General features: G+C 44.7%; 1 protein-coding gene across 1 annotated transcript in view; it reads right to left on the bottom strand.

Annotated features, from left to right (window-relative positions):
- Nucleotides 1-1,353: 1,353 nt before the first annotated feature.
- LOC309544933 (uncharacterized protein C1orf87) overlaps nt 1,354-17,770 on the bottom strand; it is a 29,379-nt gene continuing 12,962 nt past the window's right edge. The window contains exons 5-7 of the mRNA XM_082243937.1: nt 15,112-15,155; nt 9,257-9,449; nt 1,354-1,643 (exon numbers count right to left, since the gene is read on the bottom strand). Of these exons, the coding sequence (XP_082100063.1) occupies nt 1,483-1,643; nt 9,257-9,449; nt 15,112-15,155 (398 nt within the window). The 3' untranslated portion in view covers nt 1,354-1,482. The remainder of the gene's footprint in view (nt 1,644-9,256; nt 9,450-15,111; nt 15,156-17,770) is intronic.

Genomic DNA, 17,770 nt, shown 5'->3' with positions numbered 1-17,770 from the left:
GTCCGCCGACAGACCGCCAGGTGTGAAAGGGGCCTTAAGTTTACACTTGAATAGAAAAGGAAGGTCGGGACTATAAATGAAAAACATGACCAGGCTGTCAGGGACAATAAAATACATTTATTGATGTAACAGGTAATGAACATAATCATTAAAATTGTTTGCAATAATGGTAGAACGTAATTCCTCAGAGAAATACAATAACTGGTAAATCATCCTCAAATCCAGTGTTCATAAAAATAAAATAGGTATTGAAACAAGAGTAGTGTATTCGTTGGATAGAATCACAACATTGTTGGACTCAAAGTTGCATCAATGGTAGAATAGTAATATGATTATAACATCAAAGGACTCGACGCGTATTGTGAACCCACTGTACCACTTCATCAGGAAAAGATGTTTTGTTCATATCTAGAAAATGTATATGTATAACTGTATGAGGATCAGCAACAATGATATAAAATGATGACTGGACAAACGAGGAAGGGGGAGAATGAATCCCCCAATATACCAAAGCTTACTTTGCAAATGGAGTAGGTGCTGGCATAGGAGGTGGGACATGGCACCAGGGGTCTCCCACGGGAGCTGAGGGATCACAGGGCAGGTGGGCAAAAATGGGCCCTCAGCTCCCGTGGGAGACCCCTGGTGCCATGTCCCACCTCCTATGCCAGCACCTACTCCATTGAGAGAATAACAGGAGTGGTCTCAAAACCAATGGACTGGGCTATTCACCCATTTCTTTACTGAAGATCTGCAAAAGGCCTACTTTGAACTACTGCCTGAGAAAATCCAGAATAACAAATAACTGAAGGCAGAGATCCTGGCCCGCCTTGGCGTGACTACAGTGGCACGGGCCCAAATAGGACACCGCTGGCAATACTATTCTGACTGGCCACTGTGGCCCCAGATGCATGACCTGGTGCGGCTCGTCAAGAAAAAGCTGCAACCAGAAAGGTTGACAAGCGCTCAGATGGTGTAACAGATCAAGGTGAAGAGGTACTTGAGGTGGGAGGATGGCAGGCACACTTTGACCAGAGCGAGAATTTATCTGAATTTCAGCCACAATTTATTTTTATTTTATTTTTTTTTAAATAATTCCAGTAACAAATGCAGCACGCTTCTGTACAGAAAACAGCAGCCCAAACTCACAGCGCAGACTTGCTCATATGAGAGTTAGAAAATTTGGCACCGACTTAATTGATGATAAAAATGGTTTACGTTTTTTTAAGTTTCCATCAAGACATAAAAGTATCCATCATATATATATATACATATGTATATGTATGCCCTAACCTTAGGGCCTTAGTCAAGTCAGCGCTGGATTTTTTAACTCTCTGATGTTTGTATACGGTATGTACAGCGTAAATCCTGGCATAGACAATTGCATCAGTCCCATTGTACATTAAATTTAGAGGTTGTGGCACTACAAGTTTTCCTTTCCTAGATTTGCTCATATCACTGCCGGTCTGATGCTCACAAAGTACTCTACAACTCTTTCAAGGAGAGCAGCATGGGCCCCAGGGTCACATGATCTCCAGCACCAAACGTCTCCAGAGCTTCCACCATCTTCTCTTCACTCAGACTCAGGCCATAGAGGACATTGTACCTGTGAAGAATCTGCCAGGCTCTCTCTTTTTCCACCAAACCTACGGAAAACATCAACTGCAAATTTAGAACAATGCAGAGGCACCTTGTAAAAAAAAAACTTTTTATTTAAGATCTATAAACTCCCCTCCCCCTTCAATGATGCTACATGTGAGCTGCTTCCAGGTTTGGGATCTTTGGCCATCTTAAAGGGCCATACCAACACAAACCCCTTATAGTTTCCTTTTTTAAAAGACTGACTGCAGGTTTTATTAGTAATTAAAATTAAGCATGTAAAAAAGGCAGCTTTTGCTGCCATACTTACCTTCAAACCAAAGTTGTTCCTGCAGTATGTCTTTTCTGCTGCTAGATGCTGCCTGTCTTCCTGGGTTGAATGACGGCCATCTTCATTCATCCCACTGCAGGCTGTCTAGGCCCCACCCCCTATAGGGATGTCATATCGCTGACCTGAACTCACATTATTAGGGCAATGAATGGTACTCTTATGTCATTACATGTGTGCTATTCAGTGCAGAAGTAAGGACCCCTCCCCCATCAACTCCAGAGAAGATGAGTAAGGACCAATGGTGTATTTTTTGGAGGGAGGTACCTTAAAACTTCTGCTTTTGATCCAACTTCCAGTCAGTTGAGTTACCCACTGGCTTCTTACACCTTTTAGGAGCCCAGGGTGGCAATATTTCCCTATAGTAGTCTTCATCTCCTCTCCAAGGAAGTTTGGCACTATCTTTTAGTTTAGTTCTAAGTAGAACAATACATATTGTCAACATATAAAGGATCAGAGTCGTAACTAGAACCTTCATGGCCCCGGTGCAAGAAACCATGAAAGGCCCCCCAGACCCCTAGCTGGGGCCCTTCCCTTCAAGCCTGGGGCTTTTCTCACTGACTCTTGGGCCCTTTACTCTCATTGCGGGGCCCTTTATTATGGTCCTGCAGCGGGACCCTTTCACAAGTTCTGCAGTGGGCCCCCTTTCCTGCCATCTTGGGGCCTCCCCACGTGGTGGAATGCCAGGGCACAGTGGCAAATGTGACCTTTGTGATTCTGGAAGTTCACCCACTGGAGTCAGTAGTTTTTATTTTTTGGTATTTTAATTGTATTATTTTTTTATCATTTTATTTTATTTTTTTACAATGTCACGGACTATGACTCTGTCCATTCAGAAAAGGAAGGAGCTGGTAAATTACATATTTACCGACCCCTTCCTTGTTCTCTATTGTGACACATCCCCTGCAGCAGACGGCAGGAGAGGGGAGGGAGCACAGTGGGGGTGGGGGACCAGGGGAGCACACAGGGGCCCAGAGACAGCAAAACACAAGTAAACTGGATAGGAGAGGCGGCAGGGGCAGCATACAGAGGAACCAATCTCCTCCATTTTCCTCCTGCAGCTACAGGAGGAAAAAGGAGGACAGTGATTTCTCAACATGCTGCCCCCGCCGCCCCTCCTATCCAGGTGTACAGAAGAGCCGCACAGGCCCCCTGGAGCATGGGGCCCGGTTGCAATTGCAACCCCTGCAACCCCTGTAGTTACGCCCCTGTAAAGGATAATTGAACATCGGAAAGGTATACATTGTGGATGTGGCAATAATCACTGGAGCCTATCAGAACAGTTTAAGTAGCAATTGGTCCTAACATTCAACAGGAGCCTGTGCAATTATTAAAACAAGCGACTCAACCAAACCCAAACCATAGCTTATAAAGTGCGGTGCACGTTGGAATGATACCTCTTACTCCCTTGTCTAGTTGGGTATGGAAGGGTTGGGTCCTAGAAATGGTTTGTGACTGTGAGGGAGGCTTTATAGACTGGTCAGCTTATTAGTGTTGGATGTAAGGATGACGGCTTACAACCTGAACTAAAGTAAGAGCGAAGATATGTATGCGAGAAGGGTGTGTAGAGGGGGGGGGGGGTGGGAGTAAGGAGAGAGGGGAGTCAGAGGTTATTATCTCCTCAGTCTACACAGAGGGCAGCATATTGGTAAGGATCAGAACATTAATCTGCTCAAGAGGGATCTCCTTTAAAGGGGGTCATCCCAGGCTAATCCCTTGGGTAGGTCCTTTGAGTTAGGTTGAAGGAATGACTTAATTATGAGTATAGAATGAGTTAAATATGAGTATCAGTGGAGGTAGTCAACTGGCTATTGGGGGGGGGGGGGGTCGGCATGGTTTAATCCCATCAGGGTTAAGTATCTCCCTGTGGAACGGAAGTGGGTCCAACAGGCCCAAATTTGTGAGAATTTGGATAGGAAGTCCATTCAGAGATAGTCAGAATGTGTGGTGATCCCCAGTGAGGTGGGATACATAACTTGGCTGCGTTGATAGTGTTGGCACTGTCTTTTGACTTTGCAATGCCTTCAACACTGGGTGGGGTTCTGAAGAAGATATACACTGCTCAAAAAAATTAAAGGAACACTTTTTTAATCAGAGTATAGCATCAAGTCACTTAAACTCCTGGGATATTGATCTGGTAAGTTAAGTAGAAGAGGGGGTTGTTAATCAGTTTTGACTGCTTTGGTGTTGATGAAATTACAAACAGGGGCACTCGATGGGCAACAATGAGACAATCTCCAAAACAGGAATGGTTTTACAGGTAGAGGCCACTGACATTTTTTTTTCCCTACTCATCTTTTCTGACTGTTTTTGACTTTTGAATTTGGCTAGGGACATTGTCACTACTGGTAGCATGAGGCAATACCTGGACCCTATAGAGGTTGCACAGGTGGTACAACTCCTCCAGGATGGCACATCATTACTTGCCATTGCCAGAAGGTTTGCTGTGTCTCCCAGCACAGCCTCAAGAGCATGGAGGAGATTCCAGGAGACAGGCAGTTAATCTTGGAGAGCTGGACAGGGCCAAAGAAGGTCTTCAACCCATTAGCAGGACCGGTATATGCTCCTTTGTGCAAATAAGCAATAGGATGAGCACTATTAGAGCCCTAAAAAATGCCCTCCAGCAGGCTACTGGTGTGAATGTCTCTGACTAAACAATCAGAAACAGAATTCATGGAGGTGGCCTGAGGGTCCGACGTCCTCTAGTGGACCCTGTGCTCACTGCCTGGCACTGTGGAGCTCAATTGGCATTTGCCACTGAATGCCAGATTGGCATGTCCGCCACTGGTACCCTTTCACACACGAGAGCAGGTTCACCCTGAGCACATGTGACAGACGTGAAAGGGTCTGGAGAAGCCGTGGAGTACATTATGCTACCTGTAACATCGTTCAGCATGACTGGTTTGGTGGTGGGTGAGTGATGATCTGGGGAGGCATATCCACGGAGGGACGCACAGACCTCTACAGGCTAGACAATGGCACCCTGACTGCCATTAGGTATCAGGATGAAATCTTTGGGCCCATTGTCAAACCCTACGCTGGTGCAATGGGTCCTGGGCTCCTCCTGGTGCACAACAGTGCCCGGCCTCATGTTGTGAGAGTTTGCAGCCAGTTCCTGGGGGATGAAGGAAGTGATACCATTGAATGGCCCCCACGCTCGCTTGACCTAAATCCAATAGAACACCTCTGTAACATTAGGTTTCGGTCCATCCGACACTGCCAGGTTGCACCTCAGACTGATCAGGAGCTCGCTGAAACATTGGTCCAAATCTGGGAAGAAATAGGCCAGGACACCATCCGTTGTCTCATTAGGAGCATGCCCCGATGTTGTCAGGCATCCATAAAAGCACGTGGGGGGGCACACAAACTAAGAACCATTTTGAGTTGCTGCAATGAAATTTCAGCAAAATGAAATAGCCTACTGTATAATTTTTTCACTTAATTTTTGAGGGTTTCTTTGAATTCAGCCTTCTGTAGGTTGATAATTTTCATTTCCATGAAACGATGTGGCATTCTTTCATTCCTAACACATTACCAAGTCCATATCAGTATAGATATCCAGCATGATATTTTTCCCCATTGAGATCTGATATGTTTTCAAAGTGTTCCTTTATTTTTGTTGAGCAGTGTATTACTGATGATCCTTAGAGCTAGCCAGTAGACATACACTTTTAAAGTGCATGTAAATTGTGACACCATCATTAGGCCTTCAGAAGATGGAGAGTATAGGTGTTGTCCTGTGTGGTGGTGCAGTGGTAACAATACCGGAGGAATATTAAGTGACTAGGCTGGAGTGTTGTCACCCACTACAAAGGAAATGCAGGCTTTTCTAGTTTTTCTAGTTTTGTTTTCTAGTTTTTATATGATTTTATGTCAATCGGGAGACAGCGGCTGCATGGAAAAAGTCACTGCTCCCAACTTGACACTGTCTGATTTTGGAGAAGCACACCCACATGGCCCCATGGCTGTTTAATTGGGATCAATGGCTTTATCAAAGGCATGGGACACCTGTGCAATGTTGTGCGGGAAGACATGGCCCTCGCAAGGCGTGTACACTTCCGTGTGAAGGAGGCTTAACAAAGAGAATACTTTGCCCACAGTTGGATGATGATTCATCCTGGTGTTACTGCTCACCCAGCCAAAAGGCTGGTAGGGTGTTCTGGAACAAGCTGTGCTGCTTTCACATTGGAGGTCAGAGACCTGGCAATGCTGTATAGCTTTGGGCCTTGATTACAAAGCTGGCTGAACAGAGTATGACATTTTTTGGAAAGAAAAGCATTTTACATGTATTTCAACAGTGTGTTTAGCTGCTCATCTGCAGGTTCACTTTAAAGCATAACTGAAGATAAAACATTGGAAACAGGCAGACAGGCATCGCAATGTAGTAGTGTGAACCAGATATGTAGGAGACAAGAAATGTCTTGTCTTGCGGTGGGACTGTGCCGGAATAGCTACCCAATGCAGTCCTACCACACCTGGTGTGAATATACCCTTAAAGCTGAATTCCAGGTATGAATTTTTTCGCACCGTCACAATGGTTTAGCTAGGGTCAAGGTAGGTGTACAGTACATATTCTTAAGCATGTGGAAGCAGGGACTTGCAGTAGTTGTTGCTGCTTCCACAGTGATTGCTATAGTCTTTTGCGTCCTGTGTCCTTCTGCATAGTGAATACTTGGGGCTGCTTGCTCGGCATGACTGCCATCTACAGAATCCTGCATATTTTTTCTGATGAACTGGTTAGAGGAGGTGGATAGCGTGATATCACCACTCCACCTCTTGACCTTGTCCAAACAGAGAGTGCTTTGCATTCACTGAGAAAATTCAAATCACTCTCTGAATGAGGCCCATGCCCAACAGCCGACCTCCTGTGTTCACAATGCAGAAGGGCAGCTGCTCATGATGGGACGATTGTGGAGATTACTGGAGTAACAGTATCTACTATAGGGATTTCTAGCTTCTAGAGGGATTCTACAGGTATAGTAAATACTGTACATAATTACATTGGTTCCAAGCTGGCCTAATGTAACTGTGTGTAGCACTACCCCTGTAGGGGCTGCAAGTGACAGGGTTCCCCACTGCTGCACAGTCAGGCACATAACATTTCCAGCTTGCATCCAGACACAGTGGACTACTTGTTTTTTTGTTGTTGTTTTATTGAGGGGATAACTTGGATGGGGATAGGAATTATGGGATGCCCAACTTGAAAGTGACAAAAACTAGGGACAAATTCCTGCCTATTTACAGCTCCGATCGATTCTTCTGTACAGCTTCAATTGATTCCTCTCTTTAGCTCCAAACAATCCTTCTGCACAGGTTAACAGTCTCTGTAAAGCTGGATACACACTATCCAACTTTTGTGGTTAGATTTCCTTCAGATTTACCTTTTCTATGTAGTGTGAGGGCCTGCCAGATTGCATACAAATTGAAAGTGTTTAGGTTTGACCTCATATTATATGGTTTTGGTAAGTCTAAAGGAAAAAGTCTTCAGAAAATCTTATAGTGTGTATGGCCCATTAGATTTAGCAATAGCCCCTTACAGGCTAGGAACTCTCAGTCCCTTTTAGTAAGTAGCACAATGTGGTGTGAACTGCATCCTGGAGCATCTCCACTGCCTTGTAGACACTGGTCCCAGCTCTACATCTGCAGAAAATTCTAGCCCATCTGGTTGCCGCTTTACCAGCCCATCTGGCTGCTTCTCTTCACCAGTCTACCCAACTCTCACTCTGGGGGCAAGGCTGAAAACGTAAGCTCAGTCTGTCTTCAAGAGAGATCTGCTACATGTGTCAGTCTCTCCTCTTGTAAGTCCCTGCACCATGCTGCTGTACTCATTCTGTCCTCCTTGCTACTGCTGCCTCTCAGGAAAGCCTCCTTCCAACTTCTCCTGTGGTAGGATCCTTCCAGGCCAGCCACCCCAGTCCCGGCTCAAGGTAGAGTTCACTTAGACCCCTGCCAGACCCACTTCCTGTGAATTGGCTAAGGGCCCCTAAATATGCAGGACAACCCTCATAAACTCCGTCCTCTAGCTTCCAGAACATTCTCCAAGAACAGGGGGGGCACCAGAAAGCTGCCTGTATGAGTAATGCTGCCCTGAACTCTAGTAAACCCTGACCCAGATTCCAAGACTCAGGCTTGGCCCTGAGTCAGACTATAGTTTACCTGCTCTCACTCTAGTAGCACACTAGAGGGTGCTATACACTGTATGTATTAACCACTTGCCAACCAGCCACAGTATATATACAGTGGCAGGTCGGAACTATTGCACGAAACTACGTACCTGTACGTCACTTGGTGTGAAAGCCAGAGGGGGCGTGTGCACACCGCTGGAGGCATGATCGCACGCTGATTGGCCACAGAGGGAGCCAATTAGTGGGTCCAGTGGTAGGGATGTCCACTGGCCACCCGCGATCACTCCCCAAAGAGGTAGAACGCCGGTCTGCCGATGTAAACAAGGCCGACCGCCATTCTGTCAAGGATGTGTACAGTAATCTTGTGTTCCAGCTAAGCAAGAACAGGGATCTCTGTGTTCATCCAGTAAGTTCATCCCCCACAAAGTTAGAAATCATCCCCTAGGGACACACTATACCCTTTGATCACCCCTAATGTTAACCCCTGCCTTGCCATTGTCATTAGTACGGTACCAATGCATATTTATAGCACTGATTACTGTAATAATGTCACTGGTCCCCTCAAAAGTGTCAGTTAGATGTCCGATCTGTCCGCCGCAATGTCACAGTCTTGCTAAAAATCGTTGATCGCCACCATTACTAGTAAAATCAAATAAATAAATAAAAGAGCCATAAAAATATCCCATTGTTTGTAGATGCAGCAACTTTTGCGCAAACCAATCAATATATGCTTAATGGGATTTTTTTTTACCAAAAATATGTAGCAGAATACATATTGGCCTAAATTGATAAAGAAATTAGATTTTTTACATTTTTTTTTATTGGATATGTTTTATAGAAGAAAGTAAAAACTTTTTTTTTTTTTTTTTCAAAATTGACAGGTATTTTTTTTTCTAGTGCAAAAAAATAAAAAACGCAGAGATGATCAAATACCACCAAAAGAAAGCTCTATTTGTGGGAAAAAAAAGAACATCAATTGTATTTGGGTACAGCATCGCGCAATTGTCTGTAAAATTGACGCAGTGTCGTATTGCAAAAAATGGCCTGGTCATTAAGGGGGTAAAACCTTCCGGTCCAGATGTGGTTAATATCCACACCCGGAATTCCTTTTTATGATCTGCTCCACTTCAAAGAAGGTGACATCGGAGGAAGCCTACATCTATAATGTTAATAATACTCTATTTTGGATGTGGAACGAATACCTTACCAGTGTTTTTTATCTGACACAGCCATAGAACATTTTCCAGCTTCTTGAATCGATCTATCCATGCTTCCTGCTCCCCACAACTTCTCTCTTCAAACAGATGTAAAGCGGGCTCGGACATGGGCCTGGAGCCTTGAGGAGGGGCCATCGTACCGACCACGGGAGAACATTCTGATGTTAGACTCTGTGAAATATCCTGAAAATGAAAATCCAACAAAATAAACAAAATGTTTTCCTAAACAGTGACCATTTCCTGTCTCTAAAATTTTCTGTATTACTCTACATTATGTAGCACTTCTCCCATGGGAATGGTTACTGATTCCCCTGGGTTACCCATAGCAACAACTTGATAATGTAGAGTATTTCAAGTGGATGGCTCAGTCAGAAATCAGTCCAGGGGATTTGGTTTTTTGTTGTTTTATTGAGAACTGGTTTAGGAGAAGGGATGAGTGGGGTACTCCAACTGAATGAACTATGCACAATGTCAGGACTTCTAACTGCGTTGAATGCGGCAAGGCTGCTGATTCACCTTGCCACTGTAGTGAAGTAGGTAATAAGTGAACTATTCAGTGAATCTCTCTTCAGGGCCCTACACGGCACCCCCTTTTACCCCTAATCTTCAGGGCTATACTTGGTACCCCCTTTACTCTGGCGTACTGTATGAGCTGACCATCTATCCTCTGACTTCACTGGAGTGGTCCCCCTTCCTGGGCAGACCCTTAGGCAAGTCCCCTGGTACTCACGGACACTGTTTTTCCCAGATGACTCTGCCAGCAGCTCCACTGTCAGCTATACAGGATCCTTTAGGCTCAGCTCCACACCTGGTTCACTAGGCCTATGACCACCTTCCTTAGACAGCAGGAGGAGAAACAGCCGTCAGCCTCCTCCTAGGACTCTGCTTCCCACCAAAGACGCCCTGTCACATGTCCCCCTGGCTTTTATGAACAATCCCAGGATGCACTGCGGGAGTGCCCTCCCACTGGAACTGACACAAAAGCCTATGTGTCACTGGCTGGGTTTCCTCCATTGTCCAACAGGCTCCCCTATTGGATACAGTGGGGGCACTCCCTCAGTCCTCAGACCAAGTGAATCACACCTGGGAACATGCAACAGGCAAATCTAACTGATCAGGCTCCTCTGATATGCAGATGGAGCTTAACAATGCTTTTACATCTAGCACCTAACTAGGAGGGTGCTAGATCTATTTCCACCCTGAAAATTGTGACATAAGGCTGCAAGTCGTTCTGTAAATCATTGCTCTGCCTGATCTAGGTGTGCTGCTGAAAGCATACATATTTTCTTTGTGTAGCACAGACCCTTGACGGACCCTGCAGGTTTATCACAGTTTCTATTCCCAAGTGTGCGCACAACAGCGAGGCACACAGCAAATCCCACACAATGCAATGAACCCAGTGAGCGTCTTTTTAAGGTTTAATGCTTGAACTTAGATGGGGTGTAGAAAAGCCTCCCCCACTTTGCAGAGACTAGAGGCACAAGCACTTATAGGACCCCCAGCAGTGAAAATTTCAATTTGGTGGTATTAACACAGTCACAAAAGGGGTTAAACAACAACAGTCACACTAGAACCACTTCAAGGCCTCTACTCCATTGTGTCTCCAGATACTTGAATTGATCCTGTCCAATATTGGCTATACACTGTATCATGAATCTCCAGGCCGTATCCTCAGTGCGCCCCCTTACTTGGCTGTGAACTCCCTTCAGAAAACTGGGCCTCACAGCCCTAGCATAGCTCGGACTTTCTCTGCAGACTTTCAGCTGACTTGCCCAGGAGGCTGCCCTTTCAGGTTAGGATCTCTTCCACCAGGACAAGAACCCTGCTACTCCAGGCATCATGTAGAGTAGGCCATGGGGGCAGGGGGGGCCTGCAGGGGTAGACAGACTGGTTGCAATCGAGGGAAAGATGAATGCGGCTAAGTACAGGGATATCCTGGACAAAAACCTTCTCCAGAGTGCTTTGGACCTCAGACTGGGCCAAAGGTTTACCTTCCAACCAGACAATGACCCTAAGCACACAGCTAAAATAACGAAGGAGTGGCTTCACAACAATTCCGTGACTGTTCTTGAATGGCCCAGCCAGAGCCCTGACTTAAACCCAATTGAGCATCTCTGGAGAGACCTAAAAATGGCTGTCCACCAACGTTTACCATCCAACCTGACAGAACTGGAGAGGATCTGCAAGGAGGAATGGCAGAGGATCCCCAAATCCAGGTGTGAAAGACTTGTTGCATCTTTCCCAAAAAGACTCCTGGCTGTATTAGATCAAAAGGGGGCTTCTACTAAATACTGAGCAAAGGGTCTGAATACTTAGGACCATGTGATATTTCAGTTTTTCTTTTTTAATAAATCTGCAACAATGTCAACAATTCTGGGTTTTTCTGTCAGTATGGGGTGCTATGTGTACATTCATGAGGAAGAAGAATGAACTTAAATGATTTTAGCAAATGGCTGCAATATAACAAAGAGTGAAAAATTTAAGGGGGTCTGAATACTTTCCGTACCCACTGTATATAGGTGTAAATATACATAGCAGAAAACTATGCTTGCGCTAATAAAATAATTAACACCCATATGGCTCCACTCCTTTCATACCTATATGTGTGTAGGTGTATATATACATACATGTGTGTCTATATATACCCCTATACACAAGTTGAGATGTTTTGCCTGACTCCAAAGACCCCAAAAAAATGCCCAAAAAAAAGCCTGCAATAAAACACCTGGGCGTTTTTTTTTGGCGCAGGCGTTTTTTGGGCATTTTTTGGGGGTCCTTGGAGGGAGGCAAAACATCTGAACTTGTGTATAGGGGGTATATATACACACACACTTATATGTATTTTACACATACACACATATAGGTGTGAAAGGAGCGAAGCCATATGCCTGTTAATAATGTCATTAGCGCAAGCATAATGTTCTGCTCTTTTCACACCTATATGTGTGTAGGTGTATATATACATACATGTGTGTGTATATATACCCCTTTACACAAGTTAAGATGTCATGCCTGACTCCAAACTTGTCCTCAAAAAAGCCCAATAGACGCCTGCAGCAAAAAGCAGGCTGACCGGAGAGAAGCCATATCGCTGCTCTGAAAGTCACATAAGAGAAAACGATATTTTCTCTATAGCAGTCACTCTGAAATGGAAGAGTTTGGTCACCCTGCCATAGCAGTCAGTGTCAGTTCACCCTACACTACACTACGGTCACCCTGGCACTTAACACTTTCCCTACAGAAACTTGATTTTTGAAGCTAACTAAAGTGGAAACTAGCACCCTAACTACACTAGATATCCATTTCCTCACACTAATAAATGCTAAATGACACTTTGAAGCAGAAGTAACAGAACTGCTTCCACTCTGTTCCATGTCCCTGTATTACAATGCTAGGAATTTGGCGGGGGCTATCTTATATACTGGGGGGCGTATTCACTAATGATTGGCCTCTGGACCCCTTAGTCACTCCAATCACATTCCTAGCATTCTCCTGCCCCCTCAATTGGCTTTTACTAATGGTTCTGTTCCAATCACAAGCTTTTAAAGCTCAGTCCCTGGCCCATTGCATTTTGGTCAGTTCTGGTTGCCGAATTCCGAACTTTTTCAGCAAAAAGTTCTAAATTCGGCCGAACCTCGAACAGTCAATGTTTGGGTCGAAACGATGGTCGACCCGAACCGTTCAATCATCCCTATTATCCACTCCAGTTAACCTTCAGTTCCTCATGACAATGCACACCTTCTCTGTAATATGCATTTAGGAGGGACACGCTGAGCCAATGTCCACATCCACCTATCCAGCGTTTTCTTTACTACTCCCCAGTAGCAGAGTAGGCCCCACCATTCACTTAACTTAACTCTTGAACTTCCTTACCTGTGTACAGAATGGGAACCTCTGCAGTGCAATGTGCTCCTATTATTATGGGAGACAGACCACTGGGGGAAGGAGTACCGACAACACCTCCTTCGCTGCTAGAGACCGTTCCATCTATACCAGGTACACGCTATCAACAGGCTGCTGCAAAACTTCCATTAACCACTTTTGTCTTTATACTATTCCACTCCATGCTGATGTCTTCATACCCCAATGTGTTAAGACCCACTCAGTGAACTATGTGTGCCAGTTACTTACAATACACCCCTTTCAGTGACTTCAGACCAGGCAAGGACAAAGGAAACTTTACTTAAGATAGTGCAAGTAGACATTTCACAGTCCAATAGACAAAGACATTATTCTTTCCTAATTCCCTAACTCTAACTACAGGCTTGAGTGTTGCCCTTGCATACCTGCAAAGGTGTAGTCAAGGCAATTAAGATCTTTACAGGCATTTATGTATAGGTGCAAGACCTTATGAGGCACAGACCGGTGCTGGTGTCTTCAGGGCAAACCCCAGGCTCCGACAACTCTACACCTGGAAGGTGATAAGTAACATCCTCCTTCTCATGGTTTAGAGGCCCTGACGTATACTGGCAGACCTTGGCAGACCTCTGCCAACCCTGGGCGGCTCTTTCTAAGTTACGCTAGCTCTCTCTGGCCCTGGACCATGGACCCTTTTGCATCTCATAGGACCAATGGATCGGACCCAGAGAAGTAACTGACAAAACTAAAGAATTGTGAAAAGCATTAACCCCTATCCTCACAGCTGGGACAGCACCTAAGTAACTGTTTCAACCTGCCAATCAGACTATCTATGGGCTCTCTATCCACCGTCTGGGCACATCTCTCTAGGGATTGGCTAGAGTTCCGTACATTTTGAAGTTCAGTGTCTGCCTCTTCCAGCCCCCTATATTCTAGAACCTACTAGAAGGTGGAGTGAAGTAGTGGAGCCTGCAGCCTGTGAGACCCAAAACAGGCAAAAATAATCCCACTTAGCTCCAATAGCTACAGAGGAGCTGAAAAGACTAAATTTAGCTCAATATTTGTTTAGTGTTAGATGGCAAAAAAAATCAGTTCCTCTCCGTGACACCATTGGAGAGGATTTTCATTCACTTCCCGTGCCTGTGACACCAGGATAAGCAATGAGGGTTTTAGTTGTCACTGGGGCAAGAGATATAAAAACCATAATCAAAAGTTCTAACCCTTCCTCATTCCACGATAAATGTTTTTGTTCATGTTAGAGGCTCTTAAGGCTCAACCAGGCATTTTTAAAGCCCCCAACTGCAAATATAACAAGCCCTCCCTGTTCTGGTGACCACTCAAAATTTGGGATTTACTTTTGGTGATAACGGTTACCAAGACAAATAGAGGGGGTGAATCTTCCTAACAGAGATAATCCTTGACGTAAACTCCCCACCACTTCTAATGGCAGTCTGGGGCTTACAGCTGGGGCTTGGATGGTACAGATAAACCCTACAAAGTTCCTGGAGTATATACTGCTCCTTTGGCCTGCTTCTTCTCCCAATCCCAGATGCTTTTATTGGCAGTTCAGGGCTTACAGCCGGGACTTTGGTGTAACATATGTGCCCTAAAAAATTTCCTAGGGCATATCTTCTATTTCCTGCTATCCTACTCTTTCTTCTACTCCCCCTGGTCCTTCTATGTCATAGAGAGAAGCAAGCAAAACCACTTTAAGTGGGCACAGACAGTAATAAAACTTTTTTTTTTTTTTTAGTATAGTGTGGACATATAAGGGTTTTATTGATGTCTATGTCCCCACTAGGGAGAATTCACCTCACTTCCTGTGTAGTCACCAGGAAAGGAAGTGATGTGAAATCTACTCTACGACGACACAGCAATAAAAACCAGTAAAAGGTTTTAATCCTTCTTAATGCTAACAAAATAAAAATAAAATGCTTTGAATGAGAACAGGCTTTAAGAATAAGTCAGTGAAAATTGATGGACTCACTTGGATTTCTGGATCCTTATTGTATATGGGCAGATCTTCTGTAGCTTGTAAATTAGAGGAAAAAAAAAAGGACTGTTAGCATTGACAATGTACTGTACAATCTGACTGTATAATCTCCTTTAGATCTATCAGCTATGTAGGGCCCTGTGGATATTTGTTCCACCACAGATGACTTGTCAGAGTCTGCTGCCGCTGCCGTGAGCCCTCATACCTTGTTTCTTGTTATATTCATATTTAGGATGTAACATGAAACACCGTAACATTTCTCAACCCCCACCTGTAAACCGCCCCCACTTACCTGAATCATGGGTGCACATTGCTACCATGAGTTTTGTCCAGCAGTTTCTTGTGCACATTAGCAGGGTGTGTCAGGATGCCATTACCAAAGAATGGCACTGCAGCAGGCTTGCAAAAAAGATGTGAGTTTTTTATGTGCATTGCAGGAACACGCTCAATTCACACATACACTAGATTAAAATGGTAGTATATCATGAATTAAAAAAACAGATGCCAACCCTTGAACACTGAAGGTCCAGATGGACGGCGTGTACAGCTGATGCGTTTTGAGGGTCAGACCCCTTCCTCAGAGCTAGAGCTGGCATCTGGTTTCTGAATTTATGATAGGCTACCATTTTAATCTGGTTTGTATCTCTTTACCTTTCAACCACTTGCTGCCTGTGCTATAGCCATATGATGGTTACAGCGTGGGCTTACTTTGCATCTGTATTTGTGATGTTGCTTACCACGTGCCCCTGTGGCATGCAGGCTGCGCATTCTGTGATAGCTGAGTCCGAACACAGATCGGGCTAAAGGGCCAATCACAGCGGCCCTTTACCATGTGATCAGCTGTGTCCAATGACAGCTGATCACGGATGTCAACACAAGCGGGTTATCGGCTTTTTTTCTCCTCCAGCTGTCAGTGCGAGGAGAGAAGAACAAAGAGAATAACTGAGTTTTGTTAAAGGGACATTGGCACTAATTATCAGGGCACTGATTATCAGTGCAGTCCCAACAGTGCCCTCCAGTGCTGTCAATCAGTGCCTATCAGTACTGCTAATCAGTGCCTCCTCATCAGTGTCATCTATCAGTGCGATTCATCGGCTCTCCTCGTCTTACACTGACACTGAGTCTGTGGGGAAGAAAGCTGATCAGCGGCATCTCCTCACAGGGGGGACCAGCACAGATTATCAGGGCACTGATCACCAGTGCCCTGATTACAGTAAAGCCCCAGGAGTGCCCATCAGTGACACTAATCAGTGCCTATCAGTGTCACCAATCAGTGCCATCAGTGACCCAAATCAGTGCCCATTAGTGATGCCAGTCAGTGCCTGCTCATCAGTGCTGCCCATCAGTGCTGCCTATCAGTACTGCTATCAGTGCCACCTATCAGTGCCCTTTAGTGCCACCTTTCAGTGCCTTTTAGTGGCACCTATCAATGCCCGTTAGTGCCAACTATCAGTGCAGCCTCATCAGTAACTTCTCAGTGCCCATCAGTGCCACCTATCAGTACCACCTATTAGTGCCGCCTCATCAGTGCCCATCAGTGCAGCCTATTAGTGCCCATCAGTACAGCCTCATCAGTGCACATCAGTGAAGGAGAAAAATTACCTGTTTGCAAAATTTAATAACAAACTATGAAAAATTGTTTTTTTGTTTTTAATTTTGTCTTTTTTTGTTTGCTTAGCAAAAAAAAAACAAAAAAAAAAAAAACAGTGGTGATCAAATACCATCAAAAGAAAGTTCTATTTTGGTGAAAAAAAAAAAATCTGTTTAGGTACAGTGTTGCATGACCGCGCAATTATCGTTCAAAGTGTGACAGCGTTGAAAGCTGAAAATTGGCCTGGGCAGGAAGGGGGTAAAAGTGCCCAGTAGGCAATTGGTTTAATAAAGTGCTGTAGATAATGCATTAGGTTTTTGTGCTCTTTTGTTCTAGTTTTGTTTGTACAGATAAAGATTCCCCGATCTGAAGAGGGCTGCAAGGCTGCAATTATCAGTCCGGGTTGCACAGTAGTCATTTACATTTGAGAACTTCATGGCCAGCTTCTCTGCGGTTTTTAGACCTAAGGTGACAAGTTTCCATTGTTCCTAGTCAGAAGACAGAGAAACCCTAACCCCTTGACCCCCAACTAGCGTGTCCTGTGGCTTGGTTTAAAGAGGACCTGGTCCTTTGAAGGACCTTTTTTGTGTTTGAGGAAGGAACATCCTGAGTGAGTAATACCTTTGCTAAATAGACTATAACATCAAGGGAGAATGGCTGTAACAAATGTTACATTTTCTGCACTTGTGTAATCACTGAATAGAAAGTTAAAGCAGAACTAAACTCAAAAAACAGTTACATTGCTGGCATGCCAGCAATGTAACTGTCACATTTGCTTGTACTCTCAACTAAACGAGTAAACCATAAAATAGCTGGTGTGATAACTGATCAGGTGCGCAGCACCATGGCAGTTGCAGATCAAGTACAGACAAAGATGGCAGCTTCCTTGGCTCAAAAGAACAGGGGAGTTTGGGCTCGGTTCACCCTGCCGCGTCCTGAAAGTCGCGCAACTTACAGTGCGATTTTGCCAGGCGACTTCAGAGCAACTTGAAGCAACTTTGAAGCAACTTCAGAGAATGCCTGGGTATTCTACTTGTAATGTCGGTTCCAAATCACATCTAT

Source organism: Pelophylax lessonae (assembly GCF_965119305.1).
Source record: "Pelophylax lessonae genome assembly, chromosome: 1".
NCBI classification, from domain to species: Eukaryota; Metazoa; Chordata; class Amphibia; order Anura; family Ranidae; genus Pelophylax; species Pelophylax lessonae.
This window is presented reverse-complemented; position numbering and strand designations above follow the sequence as displayed.